Source organism: Phaenicophaeus curvirostris, chromosome 19 (assembly GCF_032191515.1).
Source record: "Phaenicophaeus curvirostris isolate KB17595 chromosome 19, BPBGC_Pcur_1.0, whole genome shotgun sequence".
NCBI classification, from domain to species: Eukaryota; Metazoa; Chordata; class Aves; order Cuculiformes; family Cuculidae; genus Phaenicophaeus; species Phaenicophaeus curvirostris.
The window spans coordinates 8424348-8440333 of NC_091410.1; the positions used below are offsets into that span (position 1 = coordinate 8424348).

General features: G+C 56.9%; 3 protein-coding genes across 3 annotated transcripts in view; 2 read left to right on the forward strand and 1 right to left on the reverse strand.

Annotated features, from left to right (window-relative positions):
* The window catches only part of ENPP7 (ectonucleotide pyrophosphatase/phosphodiesterase 7), a 167036-nt gene extending 158037 nt beyond the window's left edge, over nucleotides 1–8999 (forward strand). Inside the window, exons 8-9 of the mRNA XM_069872927.1 lie at nucleotides 8134–8352; nucleotides 8728–8999. Coding sequence (XP_069729028.1) covers nucleotides 8134–8352; nucleotides 8728–8999 — 491 coding nt within the window. The remainder of the gene's footprint in view (nucleotides 1–8133; nucleotides 8353–8727) is intronic.
* Nucleotides 1–9054, reverse strand: part of RBFOX3 (RNA binding fox-1 homolog 3) — a 194496-nt gene extending 185442 nt beyond the window's left edge. Inside the window, exon 1 of the mRNA XM_069872285.1 lies at nucleotides 8823–9054. The gene's annotated coding sequence lies outside the window, so the exon portion shown is untranslated. The remainder of the gene's footprint in view (nucleotides 1–8822) is intronic.
* Nucleotides 9055–10657: 1603 nt separating this feature from the next.
* On the forward strand, nucleotides 10658–15796 carry CBX2 (chromobox 2). The gene is made up of 5 exons (XM_069872498.1): nucleotides 10658–10791; nucleotides 10936–10979; nucleotides 11398–11463; nucleotides 13706–13775; nucleotides 14209–15796. Exons 1-5 carry the CDS (start codon nucleotides 10720–10722, stop codon nucleotides 15544–15546), a joined length of 1590 nt encoding a protein of 529 aa, XP_069728599.1. The 5' UTR covers nucleotides 10658–10719; the 3' UTR covers nucleotides 15547–15796.
* Nucleotides 15797–15986: the final 190 nt, after the last annotated feature.

Here is a 15986-nt window from a genome sequence, read left to right on the forward strand (position 1 = left end):
CACTGAGGGTGCGGCGTGGCACTGGGCCACACTTGGTGGCACCAGGAGCGGGCACTGGGCACCAGGAGCGGGTAACGGGAATGCTGCATGGCACCAGGAGCATTGCACGGCTGAGAGGACAGGCTGAGAGAGTTGGGATTGTTCAGACTGGAGAAGACAAAGCTCTGAGGAGACCTTATAGTGACCTTCCAGTACTGAAAGGGGCTACAAGAAAGCTCGGGAGATAGTGTTCATAAAGGCTTGCGGTGATAGGAAGAGGGGCAATGGGTACAAACTGGAGAGGGGCAGATTTAGGCTAGACGTTAAGAATTTCTTCACCATGAGAGTGGGGAGGACCTGGCACAGGTTGCCCAGGGAAGCTGTGGCTGCTCCATCCCTGGAGGGGTTCAAGGCCAGGTAGGATGGGCCTTGAGCAGCCTGATCCAGTGGGAGGTGTCCCTGCCCATGGCTGGAGGGGGGGGAACTGGATGGGCTTTAAGGTCCCTTCCAACCCAAACTGTTCATAGCACCGGGTACCGGGAGCCGCTCCGCGCCCTTCGCCGCGATTGCCGCGGGCACAGCGACACCTGGCGGCCGCCCCGGGCCCCGCACCGAGAGAGGAGGATGGGGAGCGGGTTTCAGCTGCGAGAGGGGAGATCGAGATGAGATGGCAGGAGGTTCAACAAGGCCAAATGGCGGGTCCTGCCCTTGGGGCACAACAACCCTGAGCAGCGCTACAGACTAGGAGAAGCCTGGCTGGAAAGCTGCCTGGAGGAGAGGGACCTGGGGGTGTTGGTCGACAGCGACTGAACATGAGCCAGCAGTGGCCCAGGTGGCCAAGAAGGCCAAGGGCATCTTGGCTTGGATCAGAAACGATGTGGCCAACAGGTCCAGGGAGGTTCTTCTCCCTCTGGACTCGGCACTGGTGAGACTGCTCCTCGAATCCTGTGTTCAGTTCTGGGCCCCTCACCACAAGAAGGATGTTGAGGCTCTGGAGCGAGTCCAGAGAAGAGCAACGAAGCTGGTGAGGGGGCTGGAGAACAAGAGGAGCGGCTGAGAGAGCTGGGGGTGTTTAGCCTGGAGAAGGGGAGGCTGAGGGGAGACCTCATTGCTCTCTCCAACTACCTGAGAGGAGGTTGTGGAGAGGAGGGAGCTGGGCTCTTCTCCCAAGTGACAGGGGACAGGACGAGAGGGAATGGCCTCAAGCTCCGCCACGGGAGGTTCAGGCTGGACATCAGGAAAAAATATTTTATGGAAAGGGTCATTGGGCACTGGAACAGGCTGCCCAGGGAGGGGGTTGAGTCACCTTCCCTGGAGGTGTTTCAAAGATGGGTGGACGAGGCGCTGAGGGACATGGTTTAGTTATTGATGGGAATGGTTGGACTCGATGATCTGGTGGGTCCTTTCCAACCTAGTGATTCTGTGACATCTTAGGAAGAAATGTTTTCCTGTGAGGGTGGGGAGGCCCTGGCCCTGGCCCAGAGCAGTGGTGGCTGCCCCATCCCTATAGGTGTTCCAGACCAGGTTGGATGGGGCTCAGGGGGAGCAGCAGGGCTGCCTGTGGCTATGTCAGATTACACACACAAGCTCCCCTCATCACAGCCTGCAGAGCTGCTGCTCACCTGGGCAGGAGCCGGGCACCAAGCTAACGCTGAATTCCTTCTCCCCGCAGTACCTTCTCCTTGCAGTACCTTCTCCCCGCCTTCCAGTGCTCCACTCCCTCCTGCCAAGAAGTTGCCAGTGATACTGGGAATTGCTCTCATTCTGGGATACTGGGAAGGAATATACTAAACCCCACTACCACCAGAGGTAAGTGACTCTAAAGATACTCAAAAGACACCCTGGAAGTGCTCCTGTCCAGGCAGGCACATGTCCCTGGTCTCTCCAGGTTTTGTCCATCTGTGAAACCCAGTGCTGAGAGTTGCCCACTGGCCACTTCCCACAGGGCACAGCAGCTCCTTTACACCTTAAGCAGAGGGACTCTGGATTTTTACCATCCAGGTCAGCATCAACACCACGCAGGGCATTAACTAGGCTAGAAGGAAGGGCTGGACATCACTCCAGCCTGCCTGCTGCCTGATCATCCCTCTGCTCCCCAGCCACTGCATGCAGCTGGGTCTGGGCAGGAGGGGTAGTTGGGTGACCACCACGAAAGAGGGGCGAATGCTTCATTCCTTGTGGCTCTGTGTGTGGCTGCAAGAGAAATAAGGACATCAGGTTTGTTGCTTGTTTTCACTGTGCGTATGTGCCTGAAGACCCATCAGGACAAGTCATTCTCAATCTAGTTTTCTGGTACTTCCAGGGCTGCACACTCCCAGCTGATACCCACAGGCTGCATATACGTGAAATAAGTAGCAGCAGTGCTGTGCTTTCCTGTCTTGGCAGCCTCTGAGTTCCAGGCAGCTCTACCAGAAATGCATGGAGAGGTGAAGAAGGACATGTCTCCAGAACGCAACCAGTCCCAGTCTCAGAGGATTGTATGGAATTCCCCAAACCTCCTCAAGTTACTGATCCACACTCCTTCAGAATGACTGAGTCCCAGAGTCAGATGCTTCTCGCAGGCTTTGGGGTGCACAGCAGGATGCAGAAGCTGGCACCAATACACAGTCTGACCTCGACAAGGTCACCCCATATCTGTGTTACCCTAACTTCCCTGTCTGTTCAAAGCAGACCAACTCGATTTGGACAAGGGGTAGTTGTTAGCTGTTGAGCATCTAAAGCAATTAAAAGCATACGGAAGGTCTGAGTGTGCCGGAACCTCCTACAAACAGTGCTGGGCTCTGGCACAGGGTGGACAACCTTGACGCACTGAGAAGCTGGTGAGGGCTGGCTGTAGCAGCACTGTTGGGAGAACCAGTTGGGAGAGCCAGATGAAGGAGGATTAGAGGGATCCCAGACTCTAACAGTGCATCCAGCCCCTGCTCCGAGATCCCTGGGTGCTTGACCACCATCCTGCTTGTCTGACTGAAATTTGCTGTCCCTTATGTCTTTCTTAAAAATGGGGAATACCACCTAGACACCCCCGAGCTCAAAACCCTCAGGTAGCACGGGCCCCAGCTATTCCACAGCTCCACAAGACTTAACTCATCCACGGCCCTGATTCAGCTCCTGGGAGCTCAGGGAGGGAGGTTTTAATCCCTGACAGATTTTGGAGAGACAGAGGTTGTGCCAGCGGCATGGCCAGGACCCTTCAGCTCAAAGCAAACAGCCAGTCCTGTGGCTCCCAAGCCCAGGACCATGCAGAGCCTGTGCCAGCTTCTGCCACTCATCCTGCAGCCCCTCTGCAGTGGGGCTGATGCACCCTGGCTGTGAAAGACCCTTGTATGAAGCCAAACTTCTCTCTGCAGGAAGCAAACCAGGATCCCACAGCTGTGCCCGGTCTTAGGGGATGGATGGGAGCAGGATATTCCTTTTCCCGCAGCCCCGGTCCCTGCCCTTCCAGCAGGGTGTTAGCGTGGCAGCTGCCCCAGACCCCATCCCAGATGCTGAAATGCCTCTCCCCAACCCTGTGCCTCATCTCAGGGGCTCGATAAACATCTGTTGCCATAGAGACTTGCTCGAGCTGCCTTCCCTGCATCGCTTTTGCCCAACGAGATGAAACAAGAGACGCACGCTCCACTCGGAAAAACAGGAAGAAAATGTTTGGCTTGAAACTGTGCTGAGGGTGGGAGTCAGGCCGGCAGCATGCAGCGCAAACAGCCCGGCAGCAAACAATGGGGAGGCTCCAAAAGGGGAGCTGCATGGGCCAGCGTTGCAAGCGTTATTTAAAATATTAATGATAATAGCGTATAGCAATTTTCCCAGTGATCCTGCTGGTGACCTTGGGACTTTCGGCACAGGTCGGCACCACTATGCTTGTTTTACAGAGAGGCAGCCAGGTCGGTTGTGAGGCTGGTATTCCTGAGATCCCAGCAGTCAGAGCCTGCAGCTGTCACAACCCAACACTGCCAGGCTCCGCACCTCTGTGCCGAGGTCCCCGGGGTGCTTGGCAGCCAACTGCAGCAGGTACAGAGCAGGATGCTCATAGGACTGGTCCAAATCAACCTCCCACACCCACGCAGGCAATGTGGAGTTCATAGTGACCAACCTCCTAATGGGAAACCTTACCTAACAGCTGATTTGTGCCCTAGCTGTGAATGGGAGTGTAGCTCCCAGCTCAAAGTGTTTCAGCGAGACAGGACTCTATCAGAAAAATCTCTCATGAGGTCAGTAGTGTTCTAGCTGAAGACTGAACCCTGTCATATCCCTGCTAGGAAGGTTTCCATTACCCCTGAAATCATACAGTTTGCCATGAGACGTACCTTGGAGCAGCTATATTCTCTCAGAGCCAGGGGAAAGGAAGACGAAAGCATTAAACACAGCAATTATTCAGTTCAACCATATTTACAGCACAGGGCATCCTATGAACTCTGTGTCTCTGAGCACCACAGGAACCAGGAAGATCCTGGCCTCCCTGGCCACAGACAGCTCCTGCTTTTCCATCTTTCCCCCCAGACCCTTTTCCCTGTGCCCTCCCCCCACACCTGCTCCCCTGGTCGAACACACACAGGGTCTGGACAGCTCTCTGTGGCCAACTCTTCATGGCCAAATCTCCATGAGACACCTCTACACAGGCAGCTCTTCACAGGGACAACTCTACATGGTGGCTGGTTCCCTGTGTTCACAGGTGTCCGGGGCTAAGGAGGATGGTGGGATGCCACCCCTGTAAGTCCCTCAATTTAAACCCAAACACTACTCCCCCCCTGAATAAAGGAGAACAAAAAAACGACCCAGCACTCAGAGCTCCACACAGATTTGTCCCCGTGGAGAGTTGTCCCCACAGAGAGCAGGTGGTGTAGACTCATCCCCACGGAGAGTCGTCCTTTTCCCTGCACAAACATCCTGACAAATTCTGCCAGGACCAGCCTTTGCTCCTGCTCCAACCAACACTGCCTGGAGGTCTTGGGGCTGCTCCAGCCCCCAGCACCCGTCCCTGCTGATGCCAGCCCTGGGGAGGGATCCCGGTGCAGCACTGTCAGCCAGCAGGTGGTGGCTTTTGCCCCATGCTCGCTGCCCTGTGCCCCACAGCCTCCAGGGAGAATCCCAGCACCAGTGGGGCATGGGGATTACTCACAGCAAAACCTCATCCTGGGGTATCTTGTTGCTTCTCCTGTTCACAATGCTCAGAGCTACCGTCCACTCACTCAGCTCCAGTAGCTACCCCAGGACCATAAACTGCCAACAGCTCTCACCGTGAAAGGCCACAGGGAAGAAGTGCCTTCCAGGGTGCTGTGTAGCAATCAGCACCCAGAACACGCAGGGATGCTCCAAGTGATGCCCTAGAGATTCAGGGCACACACATGCTTAAATCTTCTCGTCCTTTCCTCCCCTCTGACAACACAGCCCCAAAATGATGGACACTTCAAAGTCCCAGGCTGGATGGGTGAGGCAGATCCTTCCCATCATGAGTGTGAGGAGGTTTAACCCCATGGATGTGCAGAGCTGGGACAGCCCCTTGGTCCCCAGCCCAGGGCCAGCCTCCAGTCCAGCCTCTCCCCAGGTAAACCATGGAATCTAGAAGACACTGTCAAATTCTGTACATCTTTCCAAGCCCTTCCCATTGCATCTCACACCTTGTACGCTTTCATCATGGGATATTTCCTCCAAATATTTACCCCCAGCACTGGTTTGTGCTGGTGGATGCGGTCGCTGCAGCTCAGCTCAGCTGAGATCCGTGCTCCGCCAAGGGCTGCATCTCCTCCCGCCCTCCCATCCCCGAGTAATTCATTCCCCACCGGCCTCCTCCCAGGGCTGGGGGTCAGGCAGCAGGGAGAGCCCTGCTGTGTATTGCATCCCAATTTGCTATGCATTTCCACACCATTTGCTTCCCTTTCTTTTTTCTGCACTAGAAAGATGCTTGCTACCCAGGGGTCCCAACTGCTTCAAGATGGTAACGTAACAACAAACATATACATACATGTATTTATTTATGGCATAGAGAGAGAGTTTGCAGGAAAACTGACTCTGGAAATCCCTGGTCTGTGAATGCCATGTCCCCGTACAATTCCCACACACAACCACGGGGTTCGGACACAACGTACTCTCTGGTCACCTCATCCTGCAAGCTGCACAGTTCCATACCCAGCTGCAGCACCCAAATGATATGCAGAACTCTGAGCTTCAATTGGCTGATGCCTTTGAGAAACAACCACCACTTGCCCTCAACAATCATGACTCCATGGCTCAGCCGCTCCCTGGGCTGGCCCCAGCTCCATCCTTTGAAGCGGGAACACCCCACGCGCTTGGCAGCCCCTCAGAAAACCCCATCCCCATTAACTCCGACCCAGGAAAGCTCCGAGCTTGCAGGACCAGAGGGAAGAGTGCAGGCATCCCTGCCAATGCTCCTTCTTCCTGGGGTTCCAGACACAGAGAGAGACTGAGCATCCTGTGGAAACCACCACAGCCCTGACCCCCACCCTGCATCCCCAGAACAAGGTTCTTTGCTCCCTGCGATCCCCCAGCAAGGAGCTGTGCCCCTTGTTGCTGGTATGAAGCCCAACAGGATGGGGTCTCACTCCACCACACTCATTCCTGCAGCCCTGCTCACAGTCCCACTCTGAACCCCCTGATCATCCAGAAGCAACACTGACTTCACCAGGAAGGTCTGGTCTTTGGGGAACACCCTCCCTGGACAACAAACCTCCATCCCAGCACGATAGCCCCCCCCACTACCGACATAATGCAGGATATATGACATTCCTGGGATGTCTGGCATACCTGGGAAGTGCTACAAAATCATGTTCCACCAGAGTAGTTCAGGAGTCTGAGTCTTATTTTTAAGATGCCAAAGGTTTTCTCAGTGGCTGCTGAGTTTATTGGCTCCACTGTCTCTTAGCTTGGCTGGACCTGGTGGAATGTTGCAGCCAAGATATTTACTGCCTGTTCCCAAGTTTCTCTGGAAAGGTGCAGTCTCTGTCAGGGGATGGAGAACGCTGCATTCAACCCCAAGGCACTTGCAGGTGGAGCCAGAGCTTCAGCAGCAATGGGCAAGCATCTTCTCCTGCATCTCTGCCCCAGCCAGCGATGCCCAGGGAATCACTGTCACTGGGATGGTTCCAACTCATGAGAAAGGGCACATCCTGCTGTGCCAGGACCCCTAACTGCCCTGTCTTTTCCCTTCACAGCCCCAGCCCTCAGTCCTGTGGTGCAGATGCCGTCCTTGCCCTTCCCAGGGGAGCTGGAGGCAGCTGCAGAAGGCAAAGGGGCAGGGTCGAAAGGCACTCACCCACAATTTTATTTTTTTCATCACTAAAACATTCTGAAATGACAAAGAGAAAGCCAGGCAATGCTGGGCCAGCACTGCCAGCACTGGAAAGGGGCAAGCAGCTGCACTTCCAGCAAGATCATTTTGCTATTGCTGACCCAGGATCTAAATCACAATGTGAAAATTCATAAGTTTTTAACACCTAAACAAATGCAGGATTTTTTTTATTCACTTCCTGTTTTTGCAAATCTTCAAAGCCACAAGCTCAGGCTTTTTTAATGCTTAGAGTGATTTCTCTTTTTTTTTTTTCTGAGAAAAAGTGAAAGTTTTCATCTAACCTACTAAAGACATAAAATATTGAGAAACCCGTGGCCAACCTGAGAAAGCTGCTACCCCAGAACAGATAACAGCCAGGGCTTGGTGTGCTTTGCGCTCTGAGGAAACACCCGTTCTGTCCCAGACATCACACACAGCTTTTAAACTATGCAAAAATAACCTGCAGCTCCAAACCAGGGAGATCTAGCAAAAAGCATGGAACCCAGTTGCTGACCAGGACAAGCTCCCAGTAAGCCTGTGGGGATATAGATTTCCAGTCCATGGAGCAACCCAGCCCTTCCTCTAGGCAGGCGAAGGGACTCAGCTCCCCGTTGAGGTGGAGGTGTGTGTGGAAACACAGGCGGGGAAGTAGAGCATTCAAGCAACGTGGGTTATCACTGGAAATGAACGTCTTGGGGATGGCCATGAGGGCTCAGGGTCAAAGCTGCTGGCACAACCCTGTGCCAGGTACCAAACGTTACTCGCACTCAGTCCCCAAAGAGACCTAAATGCCGAGGGTTGCTCCCGCTTCGCATCCCTGGCCTCTCCCAGCAAACCCAGCACCTCCACTTCCAGCAGCTTTTTGCTCCGGGAAGGAGCTATTCCATCCCTGCGCTATCTCATGGAGCTCAGGAACAGCAGCACCAAAGGACAGCTGGAAGAGCCCACCCAGCATCACCCGAATCAAGCTCATTTCCCAGCGCTGTGCGTCGCTCAGCACCAGATCCTGGTGGCCAACCGAGCCCCACGCGCTCCTTGCCCCAAGCGCTCGGCACGCCGGTCACTTGAGCCACATAGAGAGCGCCGTGAATGCCGTATTGTGTGCACACTCAGCTCCTGCGCGCGGGGAATAGAAAGTCACAGTCGTTTCTTTACTAAAATTTAAGACGTGCTACACACAAAGAGCAGAGCTGATGAAAGGCAAATCACCTCCAAAGAAAGGAAAAGTGCAGGGCTGGGTTACATCTGCGTCGCCTTTGGTTCAGGAAAAAAAAGCTTCTAATAGTTCTCCTGGCCAGCAAACAACCACAGCAATTGGAAAAAGAAAACAATAAAACGTGATAGCGCTCAACCAAGGACGATTACCCGGTACCGAGCCAACACCCCAGGCACGTCCGCTGTCCAACAGACCCCGAGCCAGCCCCGCTCTGTTAACCAAGCAGCTATTTTTTTCCCTTTCCATCATGCAGGGGCTCCCCAGCAGCGCCGTTACCACCGGCAGCGGGGCCAGCCCAACGCGCCAGCCTGGAGCTCCGAATGCTTTTCCAAATCCAGCATCGCTTACCCGAGACGACAGCGCCCGGAGTTTGCGAGAGGCCCCCGCGCGCAGGACACCCCATCGCTCGTCCAGATCCTGCTCACTCCCCGCGACCCGCGGGCACCGAGGCGCTGGGGCTACGGAAATTCATTTCCCTCTGGCTCCGGCACAGTTAATCACAAGCTCCAGGCCCCGCGGTTGTAAACTCCCTGAGGTGCTGACTCATCTTCTTCCATGCCTGTAAAGCACCATATTTCACCGCTCCACGCCCACAACTGCGGTGCCGGAGCTCCTCACGCCGCCTCGCGCGCCCCGGTGGCGTGCGGTGCCGCCGTGGGGTCGTTACCGTGGCACGTTCGTTAGCGTGGCATGTTCGTTAGCGTGGCTTGGTAGTTGGGGGGATGATTGAGGGTCAGGCCATACCTGGCTCCGAGGCGGCGAGCAGGCACCGCGAGATGCTTATTAACAAAATCACCCTCCTCTGAGGAAATAGGCTTTATTCCATGACAATCAACTATTCCAGAACCAAAATCACGGTGCTGCCAGCTGCTCCGGCCTGGCAGAGACCTGAGGGGCTGCATGGGAGCCGCTGCTTTGTCCCCGTGAGGGATCTTGGCTGTCAAAATAGGGAACCACAGAGCCAGTATCCGTGCGGGCAGCGAGTCCTGCATCCCACAGCCGAAATCTGCAGGGCTGGGGTGTCCGGCACCGCACGGCTGGGACCCGCAACGCAGAGCCTGGGGGAGCAAAGCACCAGACCAGGGTGGGGAGCCCCGCACCGTGCAGCCCGGGACCCACAGGGCTGGACTGGGGAGTCCCGCAATAGGTAGCTGAGCCCCGCAGCGCCCAGCTGAGCTCCGCACCGGGCAGCCTTGGACCCACAGGGCTGGACTGGGGAGTCCCGCAGCACCCAGCTGAGCCTCACATCACCCAGCTCCGGGGAACAAGGCACCAGGCAGGGCTGAGGAGCCCCGCACCGGGCAGCTGGGACCCACACCGGGGGGGACAAAGCCCCGCACCGAGTAGCCGAGCCCCACACCGGGCACCCTAGAGGGACAAAACCCCGCACCGGGCAGCCCAGGGGGGGCAAAACCCCGCACCGGGCAGCCCAGGGGGGGCAAAACCCCGCACCGGGCAGCCCAGGGGGGGCAAAACCCCGCACCGGGCAGCCCGGGGTGGGGGGCAAAATCCCGCACCGGGCAGCCCCGGGGGGGGCAAAATCCCACACCGGGCAGCCCGGGGGAGGGCAAAACCCCGCACCGGGCAGCCCAGGGGGGGCAAAATCTCACACCGGGCAGCCCGGGGGGGCAAAACCCCGCACCGGGCAGCCCCGGGGGGACAAAATCCCGCATCGCCGGGCTGGTGAGCCCCGCACCGGGCACCCCGGGGGGACAAAGCCCCGCATAGGGCACAACCGGGACCCGCACCGGGCATCCCGGAGGGACAAAACCCCGCGCCGGGCAGCCCAGGGGAACAAAACCCCGCACGGGACACAGCCGAGCCCCGCACCGGGCACCCCGGAGGGACAAAGCCCCGCACTCGGGGGACAAAGCCCGGCTCCGGGCCGCCCCATTGTCCCCTCTCCGGCCGGGCAGCGTCCCCCCCCACCCCCCCAGCGGCAGGAAGGGGAGGGGTCGCACTCAGACAATGCCTCCCCCCTGCCCCCCCTCCTCCTCCGCGCCCCGCCCCCCGCCCCCCATTGGCCAGCGGGGAATTTGGGGCGCTCCAACCCGCGTGTATGTGTGTGTGTCCCCCCCCCCGCCCCGCCCGTCGGGGGCGCGCACGCCGCATTGTGCCTAAGGGGATGGGGATGAAGGAGGAGGGGGGGGGGGGGCCGGGAGCGCGCGGCCGGCGTCGGGGGCGCGCCCGGGGGGCTCCCCTTGTGTGTGTGTGTGTGTGTGTGTGTGTGTGCGGGGCCGGGGCCATGGAGGAGCTGAGCAGCGTGGGAGAGCAGGTCTTCGCCGCCGAGTGCATCCTCAGCAAGCGGCTCCGCAAGGTGGGACCCGCATCGCTCACACACACACACGCGCGCACGCACCTCGATTCCACCTCCCCCCCCCCCACCCCACCCCCCCTCCCCGACCTTCAACAACCCCCCGGGCGCCCCTAACGCGCTTCTCTACGTCTTTCCTCTCCGCAGGGCAAGCTGGAATACCTGGTCAAGTGGCGAGGCTGGTCCTCCAAGTGAGCGGGGATGCGGGGATGCCGCCCGCCCCGCCGCTTTTGTTCGGGGCTCGCCGCTCCTTTTGTTTACAAATAAGCGCGGCCCGGCCCTCCCCGCCGCCTCGTGGGGCTCTGTCCCCCCCCCCCTTTCCCCTTTCCCCGAGCGCTCCCGGTGCTCCCCCGACCCCCCCACCCCCCCACCCCCCCGGTCCCGCTCCCCCCGGGATGCTCGGGGCTCGCTTCGCCCCATCGCAGCGTGGCCGCCCCCCTCCTCCATCCGCGCCCCCATCTCCGCCACCCCCAGACCCTTCTCCCCCCCCCCGGTTCCCAGTCGCCACGAAGGGGCCGTTTGTCCCGGGATGAACTCCAGGCGGTCCCCGGGGTGGTGGGGAGCAGCGGACCCCCCCGGCTCTCGCCCAGTCCGTCTCTTCTCTTGCAGGCACAACAGCTGGGAGCCCGAGGAGAACATCCTCGATCCACGCCTCCTCCTCGCTTTCCAAAAGAAGTGAGCAAACTTATCGATATTCCTAAGCGAGCGATTTAAAAAAAAAAAAAAGAAAAAAGTCAATTAACTTCCAATTGGCTGCGTGTGCGGTGGAAGTTGTGGAAACAACAGGCTGGAGCTCGCCGTGCCTTTTGTGGCACAGCCCTTTTGTTCATCTCTTGAAACCACAGTTCAGGTCCCACCTCGGACGCTTCTCTTTTGGGCTCTGGAACAGGCTGCCCAGGGAGGGGACTGAGTCCCCTTCCCTGGAGGGGTTTAAGGGACGGGTGGACGAGGCGCTGAGGGACATGGTTTAGTGATTGATGGGAATGGTTGGACTCGATGATCCAGTGGGTCTCTTCCAACCTGGTGATTCTATGATTCTATAAGTCGGAGGCTTGGAAGGCTCCAAAATATCCTTCTGGGGGGCACAGCTATGAGAGGGTGAGGAAATAAAGGGTGGGAGAAAATGGTATCCACTGTCAGAGCTACTGCCCGGAGTCAAGCTGGGAACGGGGATTGTTCTGCAGCTATTACATACCAGGAATCACGCACAGAGGTAAAAAAGTAGCCTGCTGGCTACAGGAAGCACAGCGCTGCCAAGTATTTTGGCTCCATGTTAATAAAAATCATTAAAGTTTATGATAGGATTTAATTATAACTTGTTTCTGGACCCATCTTTTCAAGAATGGAGTCCGGTGGTTAGTGCAGACAGCACGGGGTTTAATTGGCCGTATGTATCGCAGCTTAACACTCTTCTTTTTAAACGGACGTGTAGTGTGTATAGTAGAGTGGTCTGAAAACATTCCCTTTATGTCACCTCGGGCTTTGCGTGGCCGCCAGCCTGGGTCACCTCCTCCAGACCAGGTGAAATGAGCCCAGCGAAGGAGAGAACTTACGGAGTTTCCAGGGATTGCATTTGCTTTTCCTCCGCACGGAGGCTGTCCTGCTTCTCGCTGTGAGCAGATGGGAAGCTCAGCACAGCGAGAGTGTAAAGGAGGCAAAAGTCTTAGCGGAGATGGGGCAGATGCTTCTGTTTCCCTGATCCTAGAACTGCAAATCTTGACATGAATTGCAAGAATTGGACACTGGAACCCAGAGAGGGGGTTGAGTCACCTTCCCTGGAGGTGTTTAAGGGACGGGTGGACGAGGTGCTGAGGGACATGGTTTAGTGATTGATGGGAATGGTTGGACTCGGTGATCTGGTGGGTCTCTTCCAACCTGGTTATTCTAGGATTCTAGGATTCTAAGAGCTGGTGACTCGGGATGGGTAACGCCGTGTGGTCCATCACTAACTGCTGGAAGCTTCTTGCAGTGGGGGTGTTAATATAGCAAACAGGGATGTGGAGATGCTCTCCTGCCACTGCCCAGCCTGCTTTGGTTCCCCCAAGAACCAGAGGGAGCAGAGCAAGGAGCTGCTCTTGCATTCAGCGTTACAAGACTCAGCGTCTCCCTTTGCAAGGCCTGTGGCTGGCACCAGTGGGACAAAGGGATCAGGACTCGGGTCACCAGTGGGACAGTCCTGCACAGCAAAGGATGTTGAGACTAGACATTAGGAAGAAGTTCTTCACTATGAGAGTGGCGAGGCACTGTCACAGGTTGCCCAGGGAAGAGGTGGCTGCCCCATCCCTGGAGGTGTTCAAGGTCAGGTTGGATGGGGTTTGGAGCCCCTGATCCCATGGCAGGGGGGTTGGAACTGGATGATCTTTATGGTCCCTTCAAACCCAAACTATTCTATGGTTCTGTGATTCTTTCCTTTCACCTGTCCTCCTATAAATCAGGGCAAACGCCTGCTGCTGAGCCAGCTGAGTACCCCTGTGTCCAAACAGCTGCCTCTGCTCTAAGGCCAGAATTTTTAGAACCCTTCGCTTACTTTGTACTTCTTTATCTTGCATTGTATCACATTCATGGCCTGAGTGACCCGTGCCAGTCCTGAAGGGGAAACGGTCCAGGTACCACGTCGGGGAGGTTGGAACTGCACAAGTCTTCACATTTCCATAAGGCTCTCAGGGCTCTTTGATTACACCTGAGTGTGGTGTGCAGCGTAGGTTCACGTAAAAGAACTGGGAGCCTGTTAGATCATTGCATGTCAGTCAGGGTTAAGAACATGACCCAGCCATTGCTCAAGTGCTGGGATGGGAGCTGAGCCTACAGCATCCTGAGCAAAGGGGTTTTTAGTGATGGAAGAAAGGGAGGAACCAGAGCTATGTTGGATATGGGTTTTTCTTCCCTACAGACCTTGTCCTTAATTGTTTTTTTTCAGGGAACATGAGAAAGAAGTGCAGAATCGGAAGAGGGGCAAGCGGCCCAGGGGCAGGCCCAGGAAACAAGTGGTGAGTCCTGGTGGCGGTGGAAATCCACACCGCGTTGGCTCTGGAGGAGCTCTGGCCTCAAAGGCACCAGCGAGCGTCTGTCCACGGTGCAGGACGTAGAGGATGCTCAGCCTCTGGAGGGTGGGGAGGGCGTGTTGTCTGTGTCAGGGGGTTTGCAGTGGTGTGGGGGTCGATGAGGTTGCCTGCAAGGAGGACATCTCATCATTGCTGGTCTGGCTATGATGTAGAAGGAGACAGAAGAGTTCCCTGGCACCAGGGTCCCACCTGGTGTTTAAACCTGGTTCGTTTTGTACTATCCGCTCCCTAACTTGTTTGGGATAGGTTGAGAAGATCAAGGGAGAAGGTACCTATGTGAGTCTGAGGCTTTGCAGTGCCCTAAGGGTTCTTTGATAATCCACGTTAACTCTTTCCATTTCTCTCCATTGCTTTGCAGGAACCAGAGATGCCTGCGAAAACTAAGTCAAGTAGTTCCTCTTCCTCCACATCCTCCTCTTCCTCTTCCTCGGATGAAGAGGATGAAAGCGACCTGGAAGCAAAGAGGGGTCCACGCAGCAGAGAGACTCACCCGGTACCACAGAAGAAAGCTCAGATCCTGGTGGCGAAGCCCGACATGAAAGACGCTTCCAGGAAGAAGCGTGGGCGGAAACCTCTTCCCCCCGAGCAGAAAGCGGCTCGAAGGACTGTGAACCTGACAAAGGTGCTGAAAACGTCCCGGAAGGAGGTGGGTGGTGGTGCGAAGCTGATGGGGAAGGTGCAGCCCCAGCACAGCTCGCAGGGCTCGGGCATGACCGTGCTGAAGGACCCGCCGGGCACCTTGAGTGGGCTCAGCTCGGGGGGTTCGTCTACAGAAAACCTGACCAACATGATGAAGAGCGGCTCCACGAGCCCAAACCGGGCTATCAGCTGGCAGAGCTCCATCGTCCACTACATGAACAGGATGTCCCAAAGCCAGAACTCAGCAGAGACCTCGCCCCTGAGCAGGCTGGCACTGAAATCCCAGGCAGCCAGTAAGAGCGGCTTAGGGCTGGACTTAAAAATGAGAAACCAGAAAGGATCTGGGGAGCATGGGCTGAGCTTACAGGGATCCAAGACTGCCAAGGCTCCTAGCGGTGGTGCTGGAGGAGACCAGAAATCAGGGTTTGCTGCAGCAGGCCAAACGCTGCACAATGGCAACAAGATGCCAGCGAGCTCCTCTGGGGCCGGCAGCCAACCAGCCTCCAGTCAGGAGCTGAACCTCCAGGCTCTAAACCTGCAAAGTGTCAAAAACGGTCCGAGCGCAGCTGGAGCCAGCACCCTCCCTCGCCACCTTTGCAGCACCTCGTCCAAAGGCGCTGGCAGCGGCGCAGCAGCGGGAGCCGGCAGCGCAAAGGGTGGCACAGCGGGTGCTGGGTTGAATGCTGCTGGTGTGCTCTCAGGGGGGGACGGAGGCAAGAATGAGAAGCAGGCGCAGCGGGCAGGCGATAGAGACTTGGCTAAAAGCGGCACAGCCAGCACGCAGGAGGGGCAGGTGGCTCCAGAGAACCGCAAGCCGGCCGCCCTTTCCGAAATGAGCACGGGTGAAGAGACCAGCTCAGATTCGGACCGGGATTCGGCATCCTTCCCGAGCGTGGGTCAGAACATGTCTGTCTCTATCCAGACCAGCCAGGACTGGAAGCCCACCCGCAGCCTGATCGAGCACGTCTTTGTCACCGATGTCACCGCTAACCTGATCACAGTGACGGTCAAGGAGTCCCCCACCAGCGTCGGGTTTTTCAACCTACGGCAATACTGAGCCTGGGAGCGTGAGAACATCCTTCAGCCTCTCCCTCAGCTTTGCCCAGTTCTTCCATCAGGTTTTTCTTCCTTGAAGTGAACGCAGAAACCTTGTGAGACCTGCTGGGACTCGTGTCCGGAGAGGCTTGAGAAAGATGCAGTGAAACCTGCTCAGAACTGTCAGCGGGTCGATGGATCCTTCCTGGTTTCTCCATCCTCTCCCAGATCGGTGCCCCGAGTGGAGGTGGCTGATTCCGTTCTCCGGGTGCTGGTGCTGCTGGGGGTGACAGACTGGCAAGTTTTGAGCCCGGCTTCACTGTACACAGGTTTCTTTGCTTTATAGCCTGAAACAGCAGATGACAAGGTCTGCAGCTCTGGCTGCAGGGAGAGGGTGTGGAGCTGCGGTGGGCCAGGCTTATGCTTAGGAGAGGGAAAGGAGATCTTTTTCTTTCCTCTGGG